The sequence below is a fragment of the Kryptolebias marmoratus genome, linkage group LG4 (genome assembly GCF_001649575.2).
Source record: "Kryptolebias marmoratus isolate JLee-2015 linkage group LG4, ASM164957v2, whole genome shotgun sequence".
NCBI lineage: Eukaryota > Metazoa > Chordata > Actinopteri > Cyprinodontiformes > Rivulidae > Kryptolebias > Kryptolebias marmoratus.
Genome location: NC_051433.1, coordinates 23149690 through 23169668, shown reverse-complemented (window position 1 = coordinate 23169668; position 19979 = coordinate 23149690). Strand labels below are relative to the sequence as shown.

The window sequence follows — 19979 nt, the reverse complement described above, 5'->3', positions numbered from 1 at the left end:
ATGTACATCTCAGTCAAGGTGTTGGGCAGCTCTCCTCCCTCTCTGGTTTTCAACACATCCTCCAGAACTGTAGCAGTGATCCAGCAGAAGACTGGGATGTGGCACATGATGTGGAGGCTTTGTGATGTCTGGATGTGGGAGATGATCCTGCCGGCCTGCTCCTCATCTCTGAATCTCTTCCTGAAGTACTCCTCCTTCTGTGGGTCAGTGAACCCTCTGACCTCTGTCACCATGCTAACACACTCAGCAGGGATCTGATTGGCTGCTGCAGGTCGTGAGGTTATCCAGAGGCGAGCAGAGGGAAGCAGGTTCCCCCTGATGAGGTTTGTCAGCAGCACATCCACTGAGGTGGACTCTGTAACATCAGTCAGGGACTCATTGTTGTGGAAGTCCAGAGGAAGTCGACTCTCATACAGACCATCAAAGATAAACACAAGCTGGAACTCTTCAAAGCTGCACATTTCTTTGGTTTCAGTAAAGAAGTGATTAACAAGTTCCACCAAGCTGAACTTTTTCTCTTTCAGCACATTCAGCTCTCTGAAAGTGAATGGAAATGTGAAGTGGATGTCCTGGTTGGCTTTGTCTTCAGCCCAGTCCAGAGTGAACTTCTGTGTTAAGACTGTTTTCCCAATGCCAGCCACTCCCTTTGTCATCACTGTTCTGATTGGTTCATGTCTTCCAGGTGGGAGTTTAAAGATGTCTTCTTGTCTGATTGTTGTTTCTGATCTGTGTGGTTTCCTGGATGCTGTTTCAATCTGTTTGACCTCATGTTCCTCACTGACCTCTCCAGTCCCTTCCTCTGTGATGTAGAGCTCTGTGTAGATCTGATTCAGAAGGGTTGGGTTTCCTGCTTTAGCAATCCCCTCAAACACACACTGGAACTTCTGCTTCAGACAGGATTTAAGGTTATGTTGACAAACTCCTGTAAAAAGTTCTGAATAAACACACAAGAATGTTAGTATGAGTTTTAAGTAAACTTAAACTTAAAGAATGAGTATTTGATTATTGTTTGCTGCATTTTTTGAGATATTAAATTTATCCAACAGGTTAAATATTTAGAAAAATCTTCTTACCGCTCTGCAGACGATCAGCCAACTCCTCCTGCTTCATCCTCCTCAGGAAGTGCAGTGTGATCTTCATAAATGCCTCTTTGCTCTTCCTCTGTTCTTCATGTTCACCTTTCAAAACCGCCTCATCCTCCTTTTGACTCTTTAAATATTCTGAGTAATTCGAACTCAGAATCTTCTGGATTTCTTTCAACTTATTCTTCACAAAAGTGACAATGTTGTCCTCCAGCAGCTGGAGCACAATAATAAACGAATGACACAAACATCACATCTGTGTTGAACATACTGACAGTCTACTGGTGCAGCATGGATAGTAGTTGTTGTACACACCATAAATATGGAGTCCAGCTGTGTTTGATGCTTTTGGGCAGACTGACCTCTGGGAACCCCTGAGCTCTGCTGGTCAACTCTGTAAGGGAATCATGAAAAATTAGCTCCCATTTTGTCCGTTCAAACTGAAACCAAGGCCTCTAACAACATTGATTCTTTTCACTTTCACTGCTGTCTCTGGAAAACATCCAACACTCACTGCTTCACATGTGAACAGAAATGAATGTGAAAAAGATGTGAGCTCACTTTAAACATACATTGAAATAAAAACATTTACACAGCTTACACAGTTAAACCAAATTAGAATCAACTCATTTCTTTGCAGCAGCAGGTTGCTCTGACTGAAAATTTATATAAAAGTTATTTGAGTTGTCGCTCTTTAACGACACACAGCTGGGTGCTGGTTGCTGTTCAGGGCAGAGTCTCTGATGGATCCTGACAGAAAAACATTTTCTGTAAAGTTTAACTATCACAGTGTTTAACATAAAACGTTTTTAAGATAAAGAACTGGAAAACAAAATGAATCAAAATACAATCTCAAAGATCCAAATTATTCATGTATTTTTCACAATTAGATATGTTGTAGGACCACAAAAATAAAATTAAAATAGAACCTTATCTACAAATCTATATCTTATTTTTTAAATTGTCGTAACTTTTCTTCAAAAAGCTAGTTTCTTTATATTTACTTTTAATTTTTTTGTGATGTATGAAACTACTTAACTGACTGTTTTTACATTCAACTTTTAACATACTCTATATACACAATGTACTTTATTTGAATATATTCCTGACTAGTTATAATTACAGTTGCAGTCAGATGTTTGAGCTTGAATGTTAATTTCAGACTGTTAATAATTTATGTCAATTCTTATTTTTCCAAAGTGGAACGATTATAAAACACACAACTTTAATGATTTTTAAATAAAAGAACTTGGTGGGTATTGTGGATTTTCTCTAATCTGCACAAGGCCAAAACTATGCATATAGCACAAATATAAACATACATCCACGCTGATATTTGGTCAAATGTCTTTGAGCAAGTTGCGCCCGCTTTTTGTATCCATTAACAAGTTTCTGTCATCACTCTGATTGATATTTGACCACTCCTTTTAGGCAGAATCATTTAATTTAAATTGCTTGGTTTCCTGCCACAGGCCCCGCTTTTAAATATTGTTCGCCAATTCTCAATCAGGCTGAAGTCAAGGTGTTGGGAAGGCCTTCCGAGAAGTTTAATATTAGTCTGCTTTTTTTGTTTGCCTCCTAATTTTTGTTCCTTTTTAATTAGTGGTTAAAAGAAGAATGTCAGGTGTGGTGGAGAAGGAGGCGAACCCAGTGTGCAGACTCATCTTCTGAAAATAAAACAATTTATTTGAAAATAAAAGAAACAGTATTGGGACTGGGCCATTGACTGAGGAGAAGTGAATAATGACAGGAATCAAAGACACAAGGAACAAGAACTGAACTAAGATATGGCTAAACAAAGATAACTTAATAAAATAAACTCAAACTCAACATGAATCGAAAACCCCAAAACCTGACAAAGAAGGAAGTTTGTTATTGCAGAAGCAAATTACTGGTGCTTTAAATCTCACAAGAAATGCAAAGTTTTGTTTTCTAAAGTCAATATTACATTACAGCTTTACAGTAAAACTGTAAAAGAAAGGATTCATTTTGAAACAATTTATCATCACATTCTGGCCAATTTGTCAGGTTAAAAATAGGTATTTAAAATTTATAATATGAATTTCAAAGTAATCAACTTTCTTAATGTTTGAACAATTGCACTTGTCAGTTTCTTTGTATTATAAAATTGGCCTGATGAAAATCCATTTTGTTGGGATAAGAAAGATTAAACACATGTTGTAATAAAAGCATTTCAGACTGACTCTGTTTAATTAGTTGAAGGCAAATTAGATTCAGCTCACCTATTTGTAGCAGAAGGTTGCTCCGACTGAAAATTTATATAAAAGTTATTTGAGTTGTCGCTCTTTAAGGACACACAGCTGGACTCAGGTCCAGGTTCAGGTTTGAGTCTCTGATGCTTCCTGGATGAAAAAATGAATTAATTAAAATCCTTCTATAAAATTTTGCTCGAATAAATTCTTAAAATTATGTGACTTCAGTTTTTTTCAAAATAAAAGCTGGAAAACAAAACAAAAATAATCAAGTTACAAAGCTGATGCTATTCACATCACAGACAATTTAATTGTCAAATAATTTTATTGACAACGATTTATCTTTTTAAATATTGTCTAGTCTTGATGGAAAACTTACCTTTTGTCAGATTGACACCTTCAATTGAAATTAATATGAGTTTGTGGCAATATTAATATGACTTTGGCCTGCTGCTCTTAATGGACACAAAAAGCCGGGTTCTGGGTTCTGGTCCAGCAACTGCATCCCTCATTAATCTAAACTTATAGTTTGAACCATTTTAAACATTTTTGGTTTTCATAACAGCTTCAGTCTAACTACTCCAGACTGTAGGCGGGTGTTTATTTCGTCCCTGAACCCTGAGGTCAGGTAGTGTAAAAATGCAGGCAATTCGTTTGAATTTCATTAGTTTTTTTTTTTTCAGAACTGCCATGATGGATTACAGAAAGCTAATTAACAGGTTGCTGATTCTGCAACGCTGACTTGCTGCCAGTAAGGACACACTGATACAGTGCTGAGCTGCCTCTGTATGAACCACTAAAGAGGAACAGCAGCAGCCTCATGAGGATATCTAGTTTGAGCCAACATGGCATAAAATGAAATGTGTAAAAATGTGGATAGTAAGAAATGTTCATCTCACCTCTGAGCTTTATACCTTTGAGTGGTTTTAGAGGGAGAGGCTCCCTCCTCTCTGTCCTCACACTGATCCATGCTGCTGAATTCACACCCATATCAGCTCACACACACTTTCTGCCATTATCTGCAGAGGAAACAGAAATCATTCATCTGTAGATCAACTCTAATTATTCTTTACACCGTTTGTGCTCTAAAAAGATCAGGTGTTCCTCCACTGACTGTCTTTTTCTGTTTCACTTCTGTTCAACATTTGAAATACTGTTTAGTTTTCAGAGGATTGTTGAAAATGAAATATAAGCATTTAAACGCTTCAGCTAGTGGGAAGCAAAGTCGCTGCCAGCATACGTACCGGTACTGTACACATTACCGTACGTTCCTGTGTCAGGGACAGATTTTGGAATTCAGTGCACACATAAGGCATCCCGGATTATAAGGCGCACCGCTGATTTTTGAGAAAATTTAAGGCTTTTAGGTGCGCCTTATAGACCGGAAAATACGGTACTAATGTTCATTCCTTTTTAAAAACAGATTCAAACATTAGCAAACAAATATAGGCTATATGTTGCTTGATATTTATTTCATTATCTTTTTGTACACAAAGTTGTTGTCTTTTTTCTCTATCGGGGGTCAAGGTTGTGTCTTGTGAAAACAGTCCGGTCTAATAATTAAATCAGAGAAATGAATGCCTCTGTACCAACCTCCACCCAAAACAGGAGTATTGTTTTTTATTTTAACTGGGTAAAATGAAACAGACTGACAGGTATACAGCTTTCTGTATTGGATTTCTCATTTTATCTGAAGTATGCCCTCTGCAATAATACTTGAGATTATTCAAGGTAAATTGTGGAAAAACGTCTGTGAAGTAATTCTAAAATATATAAAACTAAAGAAGTGATGCTGGCATATAAAAAATATTAAACCCTCTGATTAAAGCCCCAAGCTGGGCTTGAACCTGCAGTCTGGAGATTACAAAACCACCCAACTTTACCAGACATAACTGCAGGAAGCCACAGAGTTAGATAAATAAGATCCACCTGTGGCTGATCTAAATAGTTATAGACAGAAAATAGACAAACCATGTTGAAGAAAATGTCCTGTTGTTTATCTTCCCCGTCTTTAGTGTTTTGTGTTCTGTTCATGTCTGGTCTGTCTGCTCCAAGCTGCTGACTGATCATTTATCTGTAATTTTAGTCTCATGAATGGATTTTTAAGCAGAAAATCTCCACTGCTGGACACAGCAGGTTTTGCTCTCATTATTCCTGCATTAAATAAGATCAGGTGAGATGTAACATTTGTAGTGGTTGTATCACTGAGCTAAAACCAGCAGAATGTGTCCACAAGGCAAAATATTTTACATCCCAATGAGACTCCATTGGAACTGCCCTGCAGTCCCGATCACTGCAGACAGGCGACATGTTAAATCTACTGATGAACACAGTCGGCGACCTGTACCACCTTATAACTGCAAATAAGTCAAAAACTGAGAATGAATCAGAAAAAAACTTTTAAATTTCACCAAAAATTATCAAAATAGTTGAAAAACACACAGAACAAAACAATACACAGGAAGCTAAGCAATTAAGTAATTCACAATGTTTATTAGGAGAAACAACCTTGTGGGGCTGTGCCCCACCTGCCCTTATGGACCGGACACACCTGGATTTACTTTCAAGTTGATCTTTAAAAAAAAAAACAACTGATAAAACAGAAGAATCCCTTGTTTTTCTCATGTTCAGAGTCCAAGAGGTTTTGGCTATATAGCTTAAAAGGTGAGCTTAGCTCACAATGAATTATACTCCTGTCTTTACCCTCCCACTTATTTTTATTTTAAAATGATCTTTTGAACGCGTGTAACTCTGACTAGATAAAGATAGTTATATTCTCTACTAAATATCATATCTATTACTCCAAAAATAGAAATAGAAAGTCTTCCTATGCCTTGCACTTTTATTTTAAAAAGTTCTCTTTTTTCTTGATTGTTTAACCCTCAGTGTATGTTTTGAATGTTTTTTAAAATGCATTGTGTTTCAATGCCGGTTTTTATTTTTCTTCGTCCTCCATGTGATCTCAAGTTTTATGTTTGAATAATTTTTATTTAAAAAAATTAAATGAAGCAACAGTTAGGGTCGAGGAAATAAAAGCACTATGCAATTTGTTTCATGAGGAAAATAATCAACATTAGCTGTTGATCATGTAATTTGATTCCAGTTAATCAATACCATATTATGTAGATTTGTCATTAAACAGCAGTGATGAAATCTTGACCTTCTCTAAGTTTAAATATAAAACATATTAAACTTACATTTTGTTCAAACAGTCCAAAGTTTTGAAGTTGACTCTCCTTCTGACATGTAAACACAACAGTGAGTTACACAGGTGAGCTGCTTACAGGAATGAATCAAAGGTTCTCCTTAGGATGGCAGCAACAGGAGCTGCAGTGGAGTTTGTTCAAGGTTCAAGTTAATCAGTTATCATCTTTATCAAAGGAAAACAAGTTTACAGCTGACAATAAGACATAAAAACAACACACTTAAAACTATTAACTCCTACACATTGTCATTTAAAAAGCCATAAAATATTTATTTGAATCAGTTTGTTCTACATCATGGCAGGGTGTATCTGCACCCTAAATGATAACAATAAATTCCTTCCTCTGTGGATGACTTGAGTCGGACAAAAAGGATCTAGCTTATTTTAAAGACCTGACCCCATACAGGTCACTAATGTTTTGGAAAGAAGAACCAACATCTTCACTCTGCAAGCATTTTTTTATGTTTCACAGAATCAAATCAAATCAAATGTATTTAAACAGCACATTTAAAAACAACTGTTGTTGGCTAAAGTGCTGCACACAAAGCAACAAATAGTAAAAAAGACAATAACAAACATAAAAGACCACAAAAACAAACTAAATAATTTCAGATATGATCAAACATAAAAAAACAATAAAATTATGCAGTTTGAGAGTTGAAGCCTGTTTAATATGAAGGGGCTACAGGTCAACAGTTTATTTAGGAGCTACAGCTGAAAAGGCCCGATCACTTCTGTGGACCAGCCTGGACCTCGAGGCTGGTCTGGCTAACACCAGCATACAGAGAGTTACAGTAATCCAGCTAAAATGTAATAAAAGCATAAATCACCCATTCAAAGCCAATAAAAAATAAAAACAATTTCTTTCTTATTCAGGTAAAAGCCTCAGTTTAAAAAAAGGATCCCTTCACTACAGAACTAGATAGATAGATAGACAGACAGACAGACAGACAGACATCAACCATAATGTCCACCAGTTTATCCAGAGAAGCTAATCTGTTTCTCAAAATTAAAATTTGAATCAAATAGTAATGTAACACTTCCTTTAAGAAAAGGACTTTCTGGAAGCGTACAAAAGTGCAGGCTGTGAAACATTTTTTTTAATTCTGACCTTCCAATTATAGCTCTATGTGGCACTTAATTTAAAGAAAACAAGAAGTTGTTTTTGCATTTCATTTATTTAATTAAAAAACAAAGAAAGTTGCTAGCTTCAGGACATCTAATGAAAGCCAGACAGAATTGCTCAATTTTCTTGGCTTTAGTCATTGAACTCTTTTTGCTGAATGTTAAAGTTGAATATAAATTTAATTCTGCATCATAAAATGGTAGATTTTTTTTTAATTAATTTAATTTGCTAGCATTTTTACTGTAGAGCTAAGAAATGTGTGAAGGCTGAGTTTAAGGTAGTTTATTTCATGTTTTTGACAGTTTTTCTTTTTCTTTTCTTAATGTTATGAGAATTTAAAAAGAATACATTAATGTCTAAAAACAACAAAAGGTAAAAAGGTTTCACATGCTTTCTTGCATGAGTTTTATGAGATTTTATATTTGTAAAGTCTCCAATATGTAAATGTGTACTTCACAAAATGTTTAATTATAAGCTGTGTATAAACTAAGATAACTTTGGTTGTTGTATCTATTTTTCATTTTTCTAGAGAACTGTCAGACCAGGTGGTCCCCACAAGTAAGGATTATAAAGATGATCCCCACTATGCATGGAAACCAGTATGTGTGTGTGTGTGTATGTGTGTTGAGGTGTGAGTGAATCAGAGAGATAGGTACAGACAAACAGAGAGAGGCTGTGAAAGATGTGGTTTGATAAAGTTACGTCTCCACAGCTGACAGATAACTGAATGATGCATCTACAACAGAAATAACATCCTGGATTTTCTTCTTATAAATCATGAGATGAAATGTAAGTACAGTATATTTCCTGCCAAAAACCAGTAGGTAGAAATAAGACAAAACAGCTTTTTTGTTGCATGTTATATCATATAAATTAAGAAGCACAATTTAAAACAAATGATCAAGATAGTTGTAGTTCTACATAATTAAACAACCTAATTTAAAAATTAGTTATATGTTTTTTTTATAAATTTAGCATCTTCAGTTTAACAATGTCACACAACAGTTCTTTTTAGTTTATTCTGTCCTTTATGCCCGATAAATGACAATTTATTTAATGTCTGTTTCTGAAACTAAAGCAAAAACAATGTGAATGAAGAAATTTCGATAAACAACAGTATGTCACATCAGGTAAATATCACTTGAGGTCATGAATCATTAATGACAGTAAAATCTGAATCTTGCTCTCAAATAGCTGTCAGGATGTCAGTGTGCTGCCAAAATGCAGATTAATATTTAATTATCATCGCTAACAGCTGAAAAACCTCAACTATTGATCTGGCTCAGGCTCTGCAGTGTGAAGAAAAACATCTAATAGTCATATAATGTGTTTCATTTACTGCAGATTTCTCCTATTTTTGTGTCTATTTTTTTCCAGTTATTTTACTTGTTCTTTTCTCCTAAAAGGACTCACACAGGTGACTTCTCAAAACAAATGCCGCAATGGAAGAACGACCAAATTCTGCAGACGTGAATGAAAACAGAGATGAAAAAGATGACAAAACCTCTAAGGTTCAGTATTCCCAAACCACTGCCTCACAGTCTAACGCTGAGGTTGCAGATAAAACGGGTATGTTTGACCAGAACCGGTGATCACCTGCAGGTTCTAACAGGAAGGTGAATTCACTGTGTTTTTGTCTTTCAGGATCTTTCACTGAACTCAACAGTTTGTCAGAACAGATCTCCACTGAAAATACTAAGTTGTCTTCCGCTGACATCTCTGTGAATGTCTTCTCAATTAAAACAAAACGTAAGATGACACTATTAACACCAATATGGCCGGTTTTATGACAGTTGGTTTCTTTGATTATTTGTCCATTTTAATGTGGCACAGAAGATTCCCCTGCAAAACACGACACACGAACTGACTCTAAGAGACAATCGGTCTGCATCGGTGGCCCACATCCTGTGAAGAGAGAGCAGCCGAAACCTCTACACACCCTGCTGCCATCATCTACTGAGGCCTGCACGCTTCCTGAAGCAACTCAGTCATTCACGTCAGTCAAGAGTCAAGACAGCCTGAAAACCGCCACAGTTCACACCGAGGCAGATGGGAGCGGTAAGGATGTGCAACTGTCGTGCTGATTTCTTCTTCGCTTCCCCTTCATCTCACTGCTTGTCATCTTTCTTTCCCACACGAGATTACTGTGCGGCGATCCTACTGGCTTGCCTTTTCTGCCATCCGCTGGACTGCATGCTGGAGACATTCAGAGGGTGCAACATGTGCGCCTGGTCGCTGTGCTCGTCCGTATGCGGCTGCGAGCCCGCCGCCTTGCAGCCCTTCCTGGACGTCACTGAAAGCTGCGACCCGTGTGGGTGCCTGGGTGTTCGCTGCTTCACGTGTGACTGCGCCGTCTGCGACGTCTGCCTCCCCATTACGGAGTGCCTGGACCTCGCTATGGAGATCTCGCAAATGCTCTACCACTGACGCTAAGCGGAAAAACTAAGTAAACATTCAGAGATAAGCCAATATGAATCATTTATTTGTTAAATTTTTCTGAAAGCCAACTTATGGGGACAAGACACATATGTTCATGGTTAACAGTCAATGTTAGCACTCAAATATATGTCAGGATTGGACATACGGGAGTTGTGAAAAGTTGCATATGAGCAGAAAACGCTGATCATAAAAACTACAAATATGGAACTGGAAACAACATAATTTATGACAGTGTGGCATGGAGTGGAGCTGCTTTTAGCTTTTGAATGAGGACACTTATTGTTTAAACCTGTGACCCAAGTACAGATGTTCTTGGCTGCTCTTGGAGGGAAAAAAAAAAGCTACATCAGAGTAAAAACATTAACATGTACATTCTTTCTTAAACACATTCATGAACTGCACACAGGATTGTGTTGAGCATCTGACAAATTAGATACAATTCTTAATTTTGTGCCTATTTTACAAAAAACTGCATCGCAGGTTTCACTTAACAGTCACGTTATTAATATTATTATAATTGTTTAGGACGTGAGAATAGTGGTTTTTAAAGAGAGCCAAAGCCCTCTGAAATTCACTACAATGAGCATGGATCATCCAAAATAATGCAAACACAACTTGGTAGAGCATGCCAGCTGTTAAAAAAAATCAAATAAAAAAAAAAAATCACTCAGTGATCACAAAGGTTAAAAAGGACAGAAATCACTGACAACACAGATATTAGTCAGGGAAAAAAAAACTATCGGGTATATATAAAAGAAGATGAACTACAGTACTGTTGTGAAAAGGATAAAATTGTTCTCCATTTCTAAAACGCGCTCGCATTTCTGTTTACTGAGTATTCAAAAATAAAACGATCTGTAATCTGTAGCTACTCTGGAAGAAATCCTGCTTTGGCTGACTAGCTGCAGCAGCGAGGGATTTTTCCACCGCTTGCAAGGTTTCATACATGCCACCTGGGTAATAGCTGTCCACTGTGTTGCACTTGTACTAAAAAAACAGACAAAAAAAAAGCTTTCATAAAATGCATAGACTGCTGTAAAGTAAGGTGCGATAAAACTGCTCAAAATAAAAATACTCTTATATACAAAACGCAGTAAAACATTTCACAATGTGCCAATTCACTTCGAGATCCCTTCTGTAGCTGCTGGTGAAACAACCCGACATGGAGGAGAGTGCGACCGTTTCTAAACAAACCCTGATTCCAGTCAGTTGAAGGTCAATTAAACACGCAGACTTTTGGTTGGCACCTCTCAGTAGGTTTTGCAGCTTTTCTCTTTTCAAATAACATATCCATATAATAAATCCAAGCTAAAAAACTAAAAAGACATCCCTCTTAAATCTCTGAATAAATTTTAAAAACTATGAAAAGATTTTGTTTCATAATGCTAGGTCCATGCCTACTATGTAATATTCAATTTTATTAACATTATATTATAAACTTTGATATAATCATTTGACCTGTTCCAAACAGGAACAATAGTAAATACGTCTGTATGGCAAAATAAATCAAGAACTGCCTGCTCTGATTCAATCTTTAAGTTAGAATTAGTTTATATAATAGCTCTTTTTCTTACTTTTTAGGTTCAGTTCTATAAACAGACTTTTGTTGTTAAGGATAGACTACACTTCCTGACGTTCTTGTCCCTACAGATGGTCTCTGACCACACGAAACTCATCACAAGTCCTCGTCCATTTCGAAGCTGCTCCTGCGGCTGCTGGTTTTAGAGGCACCTGGTGACAAAGGGGAAAACAGCGGCTCGGCCCCCCGTTCCGGAGACAGGGCGCACCCCTCGTCCATTAGAATGTCTCCCAGACCGACGTCCGGGTAGAGCGCCGAGGCGGAGGGGTCGTCGAGCTCGGCGAAGCTCAGGGTGCCGAGGTCCAGCGGGCTGCTGATGGTGACTCCTGCGGGGGAGTCGGAGGAGGGCGGGGACAGAAAGGAGGCTGGCAGAGGCTGCCCGGCGCCACCCAGACCAACAAAGTTCTGGGCGGAGGCTCCTCCTGGCACTGACTGGCTGCTCTGTGGAGCTGCCTGATGTTGCAGCAGGGAGGGATCGGAGCTCAAACCGGACGGAACGCCGGCGGGGTTTGCGAGTCCGTGGATCCGGGCCTGCATTTCCAGTTCCTGTAAACAACAGCAGCAACATCAACATCAATACTGGTTTTTAACACCAGGGGAACACATTGGTCAATAAAAAGTGACTCATTAAACACTTATCAAGCGTGTGGATCCTTGAAGACATGAAGCTAGAAACCAGGAACTTCCATGACGGAAGAAAATGTCACTATTGTGTGTTTTGACCTACAATCCTAACTACCGGTTGATAAAAGGCAACAGCATAAAAAAATGTTTAAGACCATAATGTAAATGAATGAGCAACTACTCCTTAGAAGTGTGTGCATTGTTGTGTTTCCCTCTCAATTATAATTCTGATTTTGAGGGGGGCTGTGGCTTAAAAATAACATAACGCCACCTTTACCGACCTGGATGCGAAGCATTAGGATGTGGTTGTTTTGTTCCAGCTTTTTTTGTCGCATTTCGATTTCCTTGGCTTTCTGCTGCTCCTTCTGCAACTTCCTGATGTAATCTACAGAGGCTTTCAGGATGGTGCCTTTGTTCCAACGCATCTCCCTGTCATTATTGTAACACCGTTAGAACGGGAAAAAAAAATAAAGAAAAACAGAGGAGAAACAAAAGACCAGATTATTTTTTGACAGTAGATAAAATGCAGAACTTCAGAAGCTTTAATGTTTAAAAATAAATAACTGGAGCGCAATTAAATAAGGCAACTTACGGGTCGCTTGATTTGGGTATCAGAGTACCCAGCTCCTTTATGCGGTCGTTGATGTTGAATCTTCGCCTCCTTTCAACTGTAGTGCAGATGACAGAAAAGAAGCACGAGCGTAACATGGAAATTTGAACAGAAAAAAGGGAATACATTATGTAATTACAGCGATATGCCTCTAAATTTGCATTGTGCTGTTGCATGCTGTTACTGTAGTCATCAGTGTTCTTACAGAAAAGTGCACAAATGAGTGTGAACTTACTGAGGTTATGGTTGTCCTTCTTCTGCCTTTCTTTCATTAGTGCTTTGGCATCTGCCTCTGAAACACAAAGTCCTGCTTTCAAACTAAAAGTAAAAACTGCACGTTTAACAAAAATCTAAGCACGCGGTTACGAAGGTGCGTTCGGTACCAGAAAGTTCCCTTTTAATTTTTGGAAGGTCAGCGGGGCAGGAGTTGCTGACGGTCAGAGTAGGGGCTGCCATTCCGGGGCTATGGTAAACGTCCAGCAGGTTTCCTGGGAGCTGGAACAATAAGAAACGGCACGTTACAAAGTATGCAATTCTGCGTCTACAGAAAATATTCCCGAGCGTTCAACAGGTGGCTTCTCGGATCAGATAAGCGTCTTCATACGCTGCAATGTGCGACAAAACAAGCTGGCTTGACGACAATCCTTTCAAACTAAATTTTCACTCGACCGATGCTTTTCAAAAACAACAAACTCTTCGCTTAAATACCACAGCTGCTGTCATTTCAAAAATGCATTTACCTCACTGAGTTTCTTTTTCTTGTCCTCCAAAATCATCACCATAATCCTCATTTTCTATTTTGCCGTTCAGTTTGGACAAGCTTCGACTATCCCACGACTTATTGGCTAACCCGCTACTGTACTTTCCCAGTCAGCAAAAATCCACTTTGTCTCGCTTCCCCTCTTCGTCTTCCACCCTCCCAGAGCTTTACCCCGCCCAGGCAGCACTTCTGTGGCGAATGGTAACAGAGTGCCAGAAATGTATATTTGCTCCCACAGCTTTCGAATTCCACACATGAAAGACAGCGTCCGCGCACAGGAAACAAACACTCTCGGCCGCGAGGAGTTAAGTGCGACCGAGCTGAATGAAATCAAGTGTCATTCTGTTGCTTAAAAAAAACAGAAAAACCAGTCAGAGGAAACGCAGAAAAGGAAGTATACATGGTCAAAAAAACGTGCTGTTCTTCTTACCGTGCTGGGCAGCTGAAGACCTGAGTCAATCAACGTAATGATGTCATCATTAAAACTGGATTCAAGGCTAATAATGTCGTCGATCACGTCATCAATCTGGATAAAACACAGCGATTCACCCACAGGGTGATGGTTAATGGTATGACAGTAATAAAAATATAGATATATTGTATGACAAAGCATTTAATCCGATACGAGAGCTCTAAAGGAAGTTCATTTCAAAGACTGTGATGAAGGCAGGAGAAGAGCTGGTTCAGTTAAACTATAGGTACAGTATTTAACATCATATTGTGACAACAGGCCAACAGGAGCGTGATGAGAAAAGGGCACATATCATCACAGTGGGAGCTGCTAGTTTAACACTGCACAACAAATGTAATTAAGCAAGAACGCGTTGCATTTAACTTCCTCAAAAACGCACTGTGATTTTACAGAAAGGCAGCATTGTGCAATCTGCTGTCGAAGCAAATGAACCCCCCCCCCCGCCCCAGACATTAAACCACCGGTAGCACAGCAGGATTTCTCTTACTTCCTCCTTGTTGGAGCTGATGTTGAGCAGAGCCATGGGACTGTTGGGGGCACTGCTGGCAGAAGGGCCCACTTCAGGGGCCGAACTGGACTGTGGGACAGGGGACACGCCGAGAGTCTGAGTCACCGCCTTGTTCCCCAAAGTGGTGGAGAGGTACTGCTTCACCTGCTGCTTCTGAGCCTGCTGGATGTGGTACTTGGTGGGGTTCTCCAAGTGGGTCTGGACCTGAACCATTTCAACAGGTGTTAAAATACATGAACCTGCTGCACTGAACAAATCATACAAGTGATGAATACAGAACGTTTCCAGAAAGTTGAAATGCTGAGTAAAAATTATACTTCAAAAAAAAGGAAATGCAGTGATTTGATTGGTTTCTCAAACAAATATATATATTTTTTTTTTCATTTTATTGTGTTTTGCAAATAAAATTTGACACCAATAGTAAAAAACGATTGTTTTAAGGAAGTAAAATATTTACATGGATAACCCCACAAGTAATTACATTATTTGGCAGCAAGTAAATACATGAAAATGTAATCAGAAGGAGAGTACTACAGACTGCAAGTTAAACTTTAGGTGTCAATGTATGTGTGTGCGTGTGTGTGAGTGTGAGTGTGTGGGGGTGTATTTATACATATAAAGGCCAAGCATTTCTTGAAGGGCTGCACAGCCTTTCAGGCCAGAGTTTTAGACTGAGATCAATATGAGTATATTTTAGCATCAAACTCTAAATTAGCATGTGATTCTTAAAAAACAAAAACCTTTCCCAGTTTTAACCTTAATCTGAAATGTTTCCAACTAACTACAGCAAATCCTTTTATTTATTTTTTTAAATCACTGCATTCTCCTTTAACTCACACTTTTCAGCACTAAAGTGCTGAAAACCAATCGAGGCACAAACAGGTGGCTCTTACTTTGAGCACCTCCACGGGCACCTGAGCAGGAGGCGGGCGGGCAGCGCTGGGGGGCAGGGTGACAGAGATAGCAGGGGTGGAGTCGGAAGCTCGGAGCTGGGAGGCCGAGGCCTGCTGCTGGGCCTCCCGCCGCTCCTGCTCCTGAGCTTGTTCTCGCATTAGCTGCTGCCGCAGCAGCACACGGGACGACATGATGGGTTCAGACGGAGGTTTCGAGCTGGAGCTGGGAAACAAACAAACAAACAAAACTGTCAGACAGCAAGTGGTGGAAAAAATCATCAAGATTAGTGTTTAAATGATATCTGTCTAACCCTTTCTGCCCCACACAGTTAAAACAAAAGATCCATATTTAGAAAAAATAACTTAAAAAACACACATTGGTTATATTTATCAATATCACAAGCACTCGACTCACTTAACTGAAATCAGTCTAAATCAAAGTAAAAAGGTTTTTTATTTGAGAAAGATGACAACAAACAGCCTAAGATGTCAAAGGCTGTTAATTACAAAGTGATAATTATTTTATCAGGCAACAGTTAGATACTTTAGATGTAACTTTACAACAGTGAATTACAGAGACTATACAAAAACTAACTGGCTCAAACATGTAAAAGAATGTTTTTTATGCTCTGAGGTCTAATTGTTTTAGAAAATGATCAGATTTTATGAGGTGTAAGAACACCTACTGAAGTGGCAACCGGGCTGAGGATCAGAAATCACTCTCTGGATGTCCTCGCTGCTTAGCTCCTTCAAAAACAAGACAGTATCCCTGACACTGTTTACGTAATATATCCTCACGCTCTGTAATAGGAAGGTATTAATGATGCCACACTCATCACATTACTGAAGTTTAACAGCTCATCAGCACCTACTACAAATGCTTTAAGAACTGATCATCTGTAAAAAATACTCATTAGTAAAAATCAATCAATCAATCAAATTTTATTTGTATAGCACATTTCAGCAGCAAGGCATTTCAAGGTGCTTTACATAATTAAAAAACAAAATAAAAACAGCATGTGACAATGAATAAACAGTAAGAAAGAGACAAACATCAAAAACCCGCACTCTAACCCTTATTTAGCCATAAGCAACTCTAAACAGGTGGGTTTTAAGTTGAGATTTAAAGGCACCCAGTGTTTCAGCTGTTTTACAGTTTTCTGGAAGTAGTAACAACATTAGTTTCGTTACAGCAGCAGGAAACATCGTTAACAGTAGATGTGTTCAATGTTTCCACTGACAGTGTGGGCAGACTGTCAACTGTCTCCTGGATCCAGTGAAACATGAGGTCATTTACATTTCAATGATTAGTTTTTTTTACAGCAGACGTTTTGATTTGTATATAGTAAGAGTGTGTAATAGGAAGTAATAATGTAGTCTGCATTCCTCTGCGTTTGTACAAGATCTACAGGAAACCAGCAAGCCCAGGTGCAGATGAGGAATGCAGCTCTTCAACAACTTCAAGTCAAAATGTCTGAATTAATGGAGAAGCTGAGCTCAGGCAGCTCCTATCTATTAATATCTCTTTGCTCTGAAAATGATGAGACAAATTGTACAGATCTTATGCTGATGTGCTTAGGAAACTCTGACATGCGACTGTAATGTTAATGCTGACTGCTGCCGTGACAACACCAGATGTGATAAACCCACATTTTCCCTCTCACACTTCTCTTTCTCTTCTGTCATCACAACTCTCACAATGTGCGTTTTATTATCTCAGCCATTTCTGTCTAAATAAGGAGTGAGCGTGCAGACCAGCAGGCCTCCATCTTAGCAGTCAAAATGTAGGACTGGTTTGTACGGCGTGAATGTAAAGCACTCAGAATAAGAACCTGAAGCGATCCAAGCAGTCCTTTGCAATAATGTTACCGCACACAGTGATATAAGAATGCATTTTAGACATAGTGTGCAGCCGTACAAAAATACTATAGTTTGCATTTCAAATGTCTAACTTTAATAGAAATGTTTATTTCATTTTCTGGCAGATGATATTAATGTTACTATCAGTGCTGACTCAGCTGCAATCTTGGTTCAAACCACTGACTTTGTGATTCCCCTACCGGGTTCAGCCATTTCCTAAAATATAATCGATTTTTCTTGGCTAACAGGTTGGAATAACAAGAATCTGCGCTGATCAACAAAACATCTGGTTGTTTACGTCCCTTTTTGAGAGACAGCCAGGGCATCAATTTGTACTTTTGCTCCAACAAAAGCTGCTTGATTTTCCTGAAAGTACTATAAAAAACAAAAATCACTTTTTCACAACCGAGCAGACTGTTAGTTCACGTTTTAAAGTACACATTTTCCCAAAATCAATGAAATTAATTCATCAACACGTTCTTTTTCCTCCAGCAAAATGTGAAGCGGTGCAGTTTTATTCAGTTACGGATAAACTTTTGAGAAAAGAAGTGTTTATTAATAGTCAATTAATGAAAGAATAGCTGATTATTATTCATCTAACCACTGAAAAAGGTTAGAGCGATCTGAATATTCACAAAGAACATTGGCATGAAGTTTCAGGGTGAACTCAAAATAATAAATATGCAGGAATTATGCCAATTTTTGTGACGGGTGACAATTTTTCACATTGTTTAATGAAAAATCAATCTCAAATCCCAAAACTTTGACATTTAAAACGTTTTTATTGTTTAGTTTGTCTAAAACGTGCTGAAACACACGTTTTAGACAAATTTACCTTCCTGTCTTTAGTTAGACTATCTGAGAGGTGAGAAACAAAGAATCGTAAATATTCATATATTTCAGGAGACAATCAGTAAAAACATAATGTGAACATTTTGGAGAGTTTTTACAGGATCTGCTCAGAGTTGTGTTTTTAGCTTTTAAGCAAAATAACTTTTAAAAAAAGCCACAAACTGTTTCCAAGCAGAGTTTCCCGGTGTTTAACACGCTGTTCAGACCTCAGCTTGTTACTTCTCGGCTCGTTATGTAAAAACTACTCTGGAGTATTTGCTAAAAATAACACTGACGGGATGATTTTTCTGACCTGACTTCGTTGTATTTTTATTTTTTTGAAATCACACAGCTGTCGCGGTGGTCGGATGAAAGCTGAAAAGCGTCAGACGGCGCTTAATTTACTCTTTTTGAGGTGGTAATCTGTATTTTGAGCTGGGCTCCGCTCCGCCGTCGTGACTTCGCAGAGCCCAGCCGGACAGCTGCTAACAGGCCCGCGTCAACAAGCTACAGTGCAGACACACTACAGCTTTTACTGCGCACACTTCGGACTGGGGGGGCTTACAGTTTAAACACAGACTTGAGTTTTTTTATTTTGTTGCTGACAAAATCGTTTTTTCAGCTGTAGCAAACGACACAGCCGAGGCAGAGTAAAAACAGGAAGTTGGCTCTTAGCTTCTCAGCTAACTAGCCTGCTAGCACTCGTTAGCTGCCCCTGAAGCTACTGCTATTCCGCTACAAAACATATTTTAGATTAGAGATACGTACCATGAAAATTACTTCAACGTGATCAGGTCCATAAATTCACAGAGTCCTCCTTTTCTTTTGCCATTGTCTTATGCCGGTGGTTACGATGTCGTTTGCTGCTAACCTCGTATTAAATCCTGATGTTTACGTTAGACTGAGGTCAGAAGGCTAATGTAACCCGGAAGTTGTTCACAGCTGTCAAGCTGACTAAGTTTTGTACTTTAAGTACTTCATCTATCAGTGCAGCTGGGTGCAGAACAAAGTCTGATTTTGAATCATATTTACAGGGATTAAAGCAAAAAATACATATCGTTTGACTAAAAATTTTGTTCTACACCTAATATGCGTCACATTTTTCTGTGTATCTGTCACTTCCCAAAGGTTTTCATGTACAGACTACACTGTGTACATTAGGTACACAGTATTCTCTAATGAAAGTGGCCTGAACATTTGTTGTGGTGCCAACAGAAATTATTAGCTATTGAAATGATCAAACAAGGTCTTAAATATTATAGAAATATTACTGTTGCCATTCACAAAAAGATGAAGTGTTTTGGTTTAAATATAATATTGCTGAACTCCCAGATGTGAAGCAGATATGCTAACCATTGCCCCTCAAACATGTTGTGGTGTTCTGTCACAATTCCAATTTTAGTAGGAAATCAAGGTACATGTATGTGAATGAGATAGCGACAGGTGGAACAGTGAGGCTACAAGGAGCAGGACTTCAAGTACTTAGAGTCGACTGCCCAAGAAAATGGTGAGTGTGGTAAAGAGGGTGGTAAATTTCTTTTTTTGAAAAATAGGTTTTAGAGAGGTCTGAAAACCCACTAAATATAGCGACAAAGGCTCTGCTCTGATTGTCTAAAACTTTGGCTCTAGTTCACTTTATTTGTTGAAAACAGCATCAGTTTAATCCCTGTATCATAATTAGTTTGGATGGCTTTAACATAACCACAACAAAAAAAATCTTTTTTTCCTTCTCATTTTTACAGATGCCAGAAATCCGTTGTGGAGACAGAGAACTTTA

The 19979-nt window shown here is 38.5% G+C and overlaps 2 protein-coding genes and 1 pseudogene across 4 annotated transcripts in view; 1 reads left to right on the top strand and 2 right to left on the bottom strand.

Annotated features, from left to right (window-relative positions):
• Positions 1–4289, bottom strand: part of LOC108244387 — an 11485-nt pseudogene extending 7196 nt beyond the window's left edge.
• si:dkey-245f22.3 (uncharacterized protein LOC492819 homolog) overlaps positions 1–10728 on the top strand; it is a 15691-nt gene extending 4963 nt beyond the window's left edge. Inside the window, exons 3-7 of the mRNA XM_025009194.2 lie at positions 8156–8415; positions 9033–9195; positions 9271–9375; positions 9460–9684; positions 9767–10728. Of these exons, the coding sequence (XP_024864962.1) occupies positions 9069–9195; positions 9271–9375; positions 9460–9684; positions 9767–10053 (744 nt within the window). The 5' untranslated portion in view covers positions 8156–8415; positions 9033–9068 and the 3' untranslated portion in view covers positions 10054–10728. The remainder of the gene's footprint in view (positions 1–8155; positions 8416–9032; positions 9196–9270; positions 9376–9459; positions 9685–9766) is intronic.
• tfe3b (transcription factor binding to IGHM enhancer 3b) lies at positions 10088–19135 on the bottom strand. Of its 3 annotated transcripts, none has more exons than XM_037975154.1 (9): positions 18971–19135; positions 15512–15734; positions 14598–14822; positions 14069–14164; positions 13262–13373; positions 13114–13185; positions 12861–12936; positions 12550–12715; positions 10088–12190 (listed from the first exon to the last, which is right to left on the bottom strand). In XM_037975154.1, exons 2-9 carry the CDS (start codon positions 15701–15703, stop codon positions 11741–11743), a joined length of 1389 nt encoding a protein of 462 aa, XP_037831082.1. In that variant the 5' UTR covers positions 15704–15734; positions 18971–19135; the 3' UTR covers positions 10088–11740. The 3 variants fall into 3 exon arrangements, with proteins under 3 accessions (XP_037831082.1, XP_017286087.1, XP_017286088.1); XM_017430598.3 differs by having other exon boundaries at positions 13114–13170; positions 18971–19134; XM_017430599.3 differs by having other exon boundaries at positions 12550–12697; positions 13114–13170; positions 18971–19134.
• Positions 19136–19979: the final 844 nt, after the last annotated feature.

What these genes read in the sequence shown, in the direction of transcription:
- tfe3b (XM_037975154.1), bottom strand. Translation starts at nt 15,703, where the DNA reads ATGTCGTCCCGTGTGCTGCTGCGGCAGCAGCTAATGCGAGAACAAGCT. An exon ending in TGCCCGTGGAGGTGCTCAAA is followed by an intron (nt 14,823 to 15,511) that starts GTAAGAGCCACC and finishes GAAATGGTTCAG; the next exon opens with GTCCAGACCCACTTGGAGAA. An exon ending in TCAGCTCCAACAAGGAGGAA is followed by an intron (nt 14,165 to 14,597) that starts GTAAGAGAAATC and finishes TGTTTTATCCAG; the next exon opens with ATTGATGACGTGATCGACGA.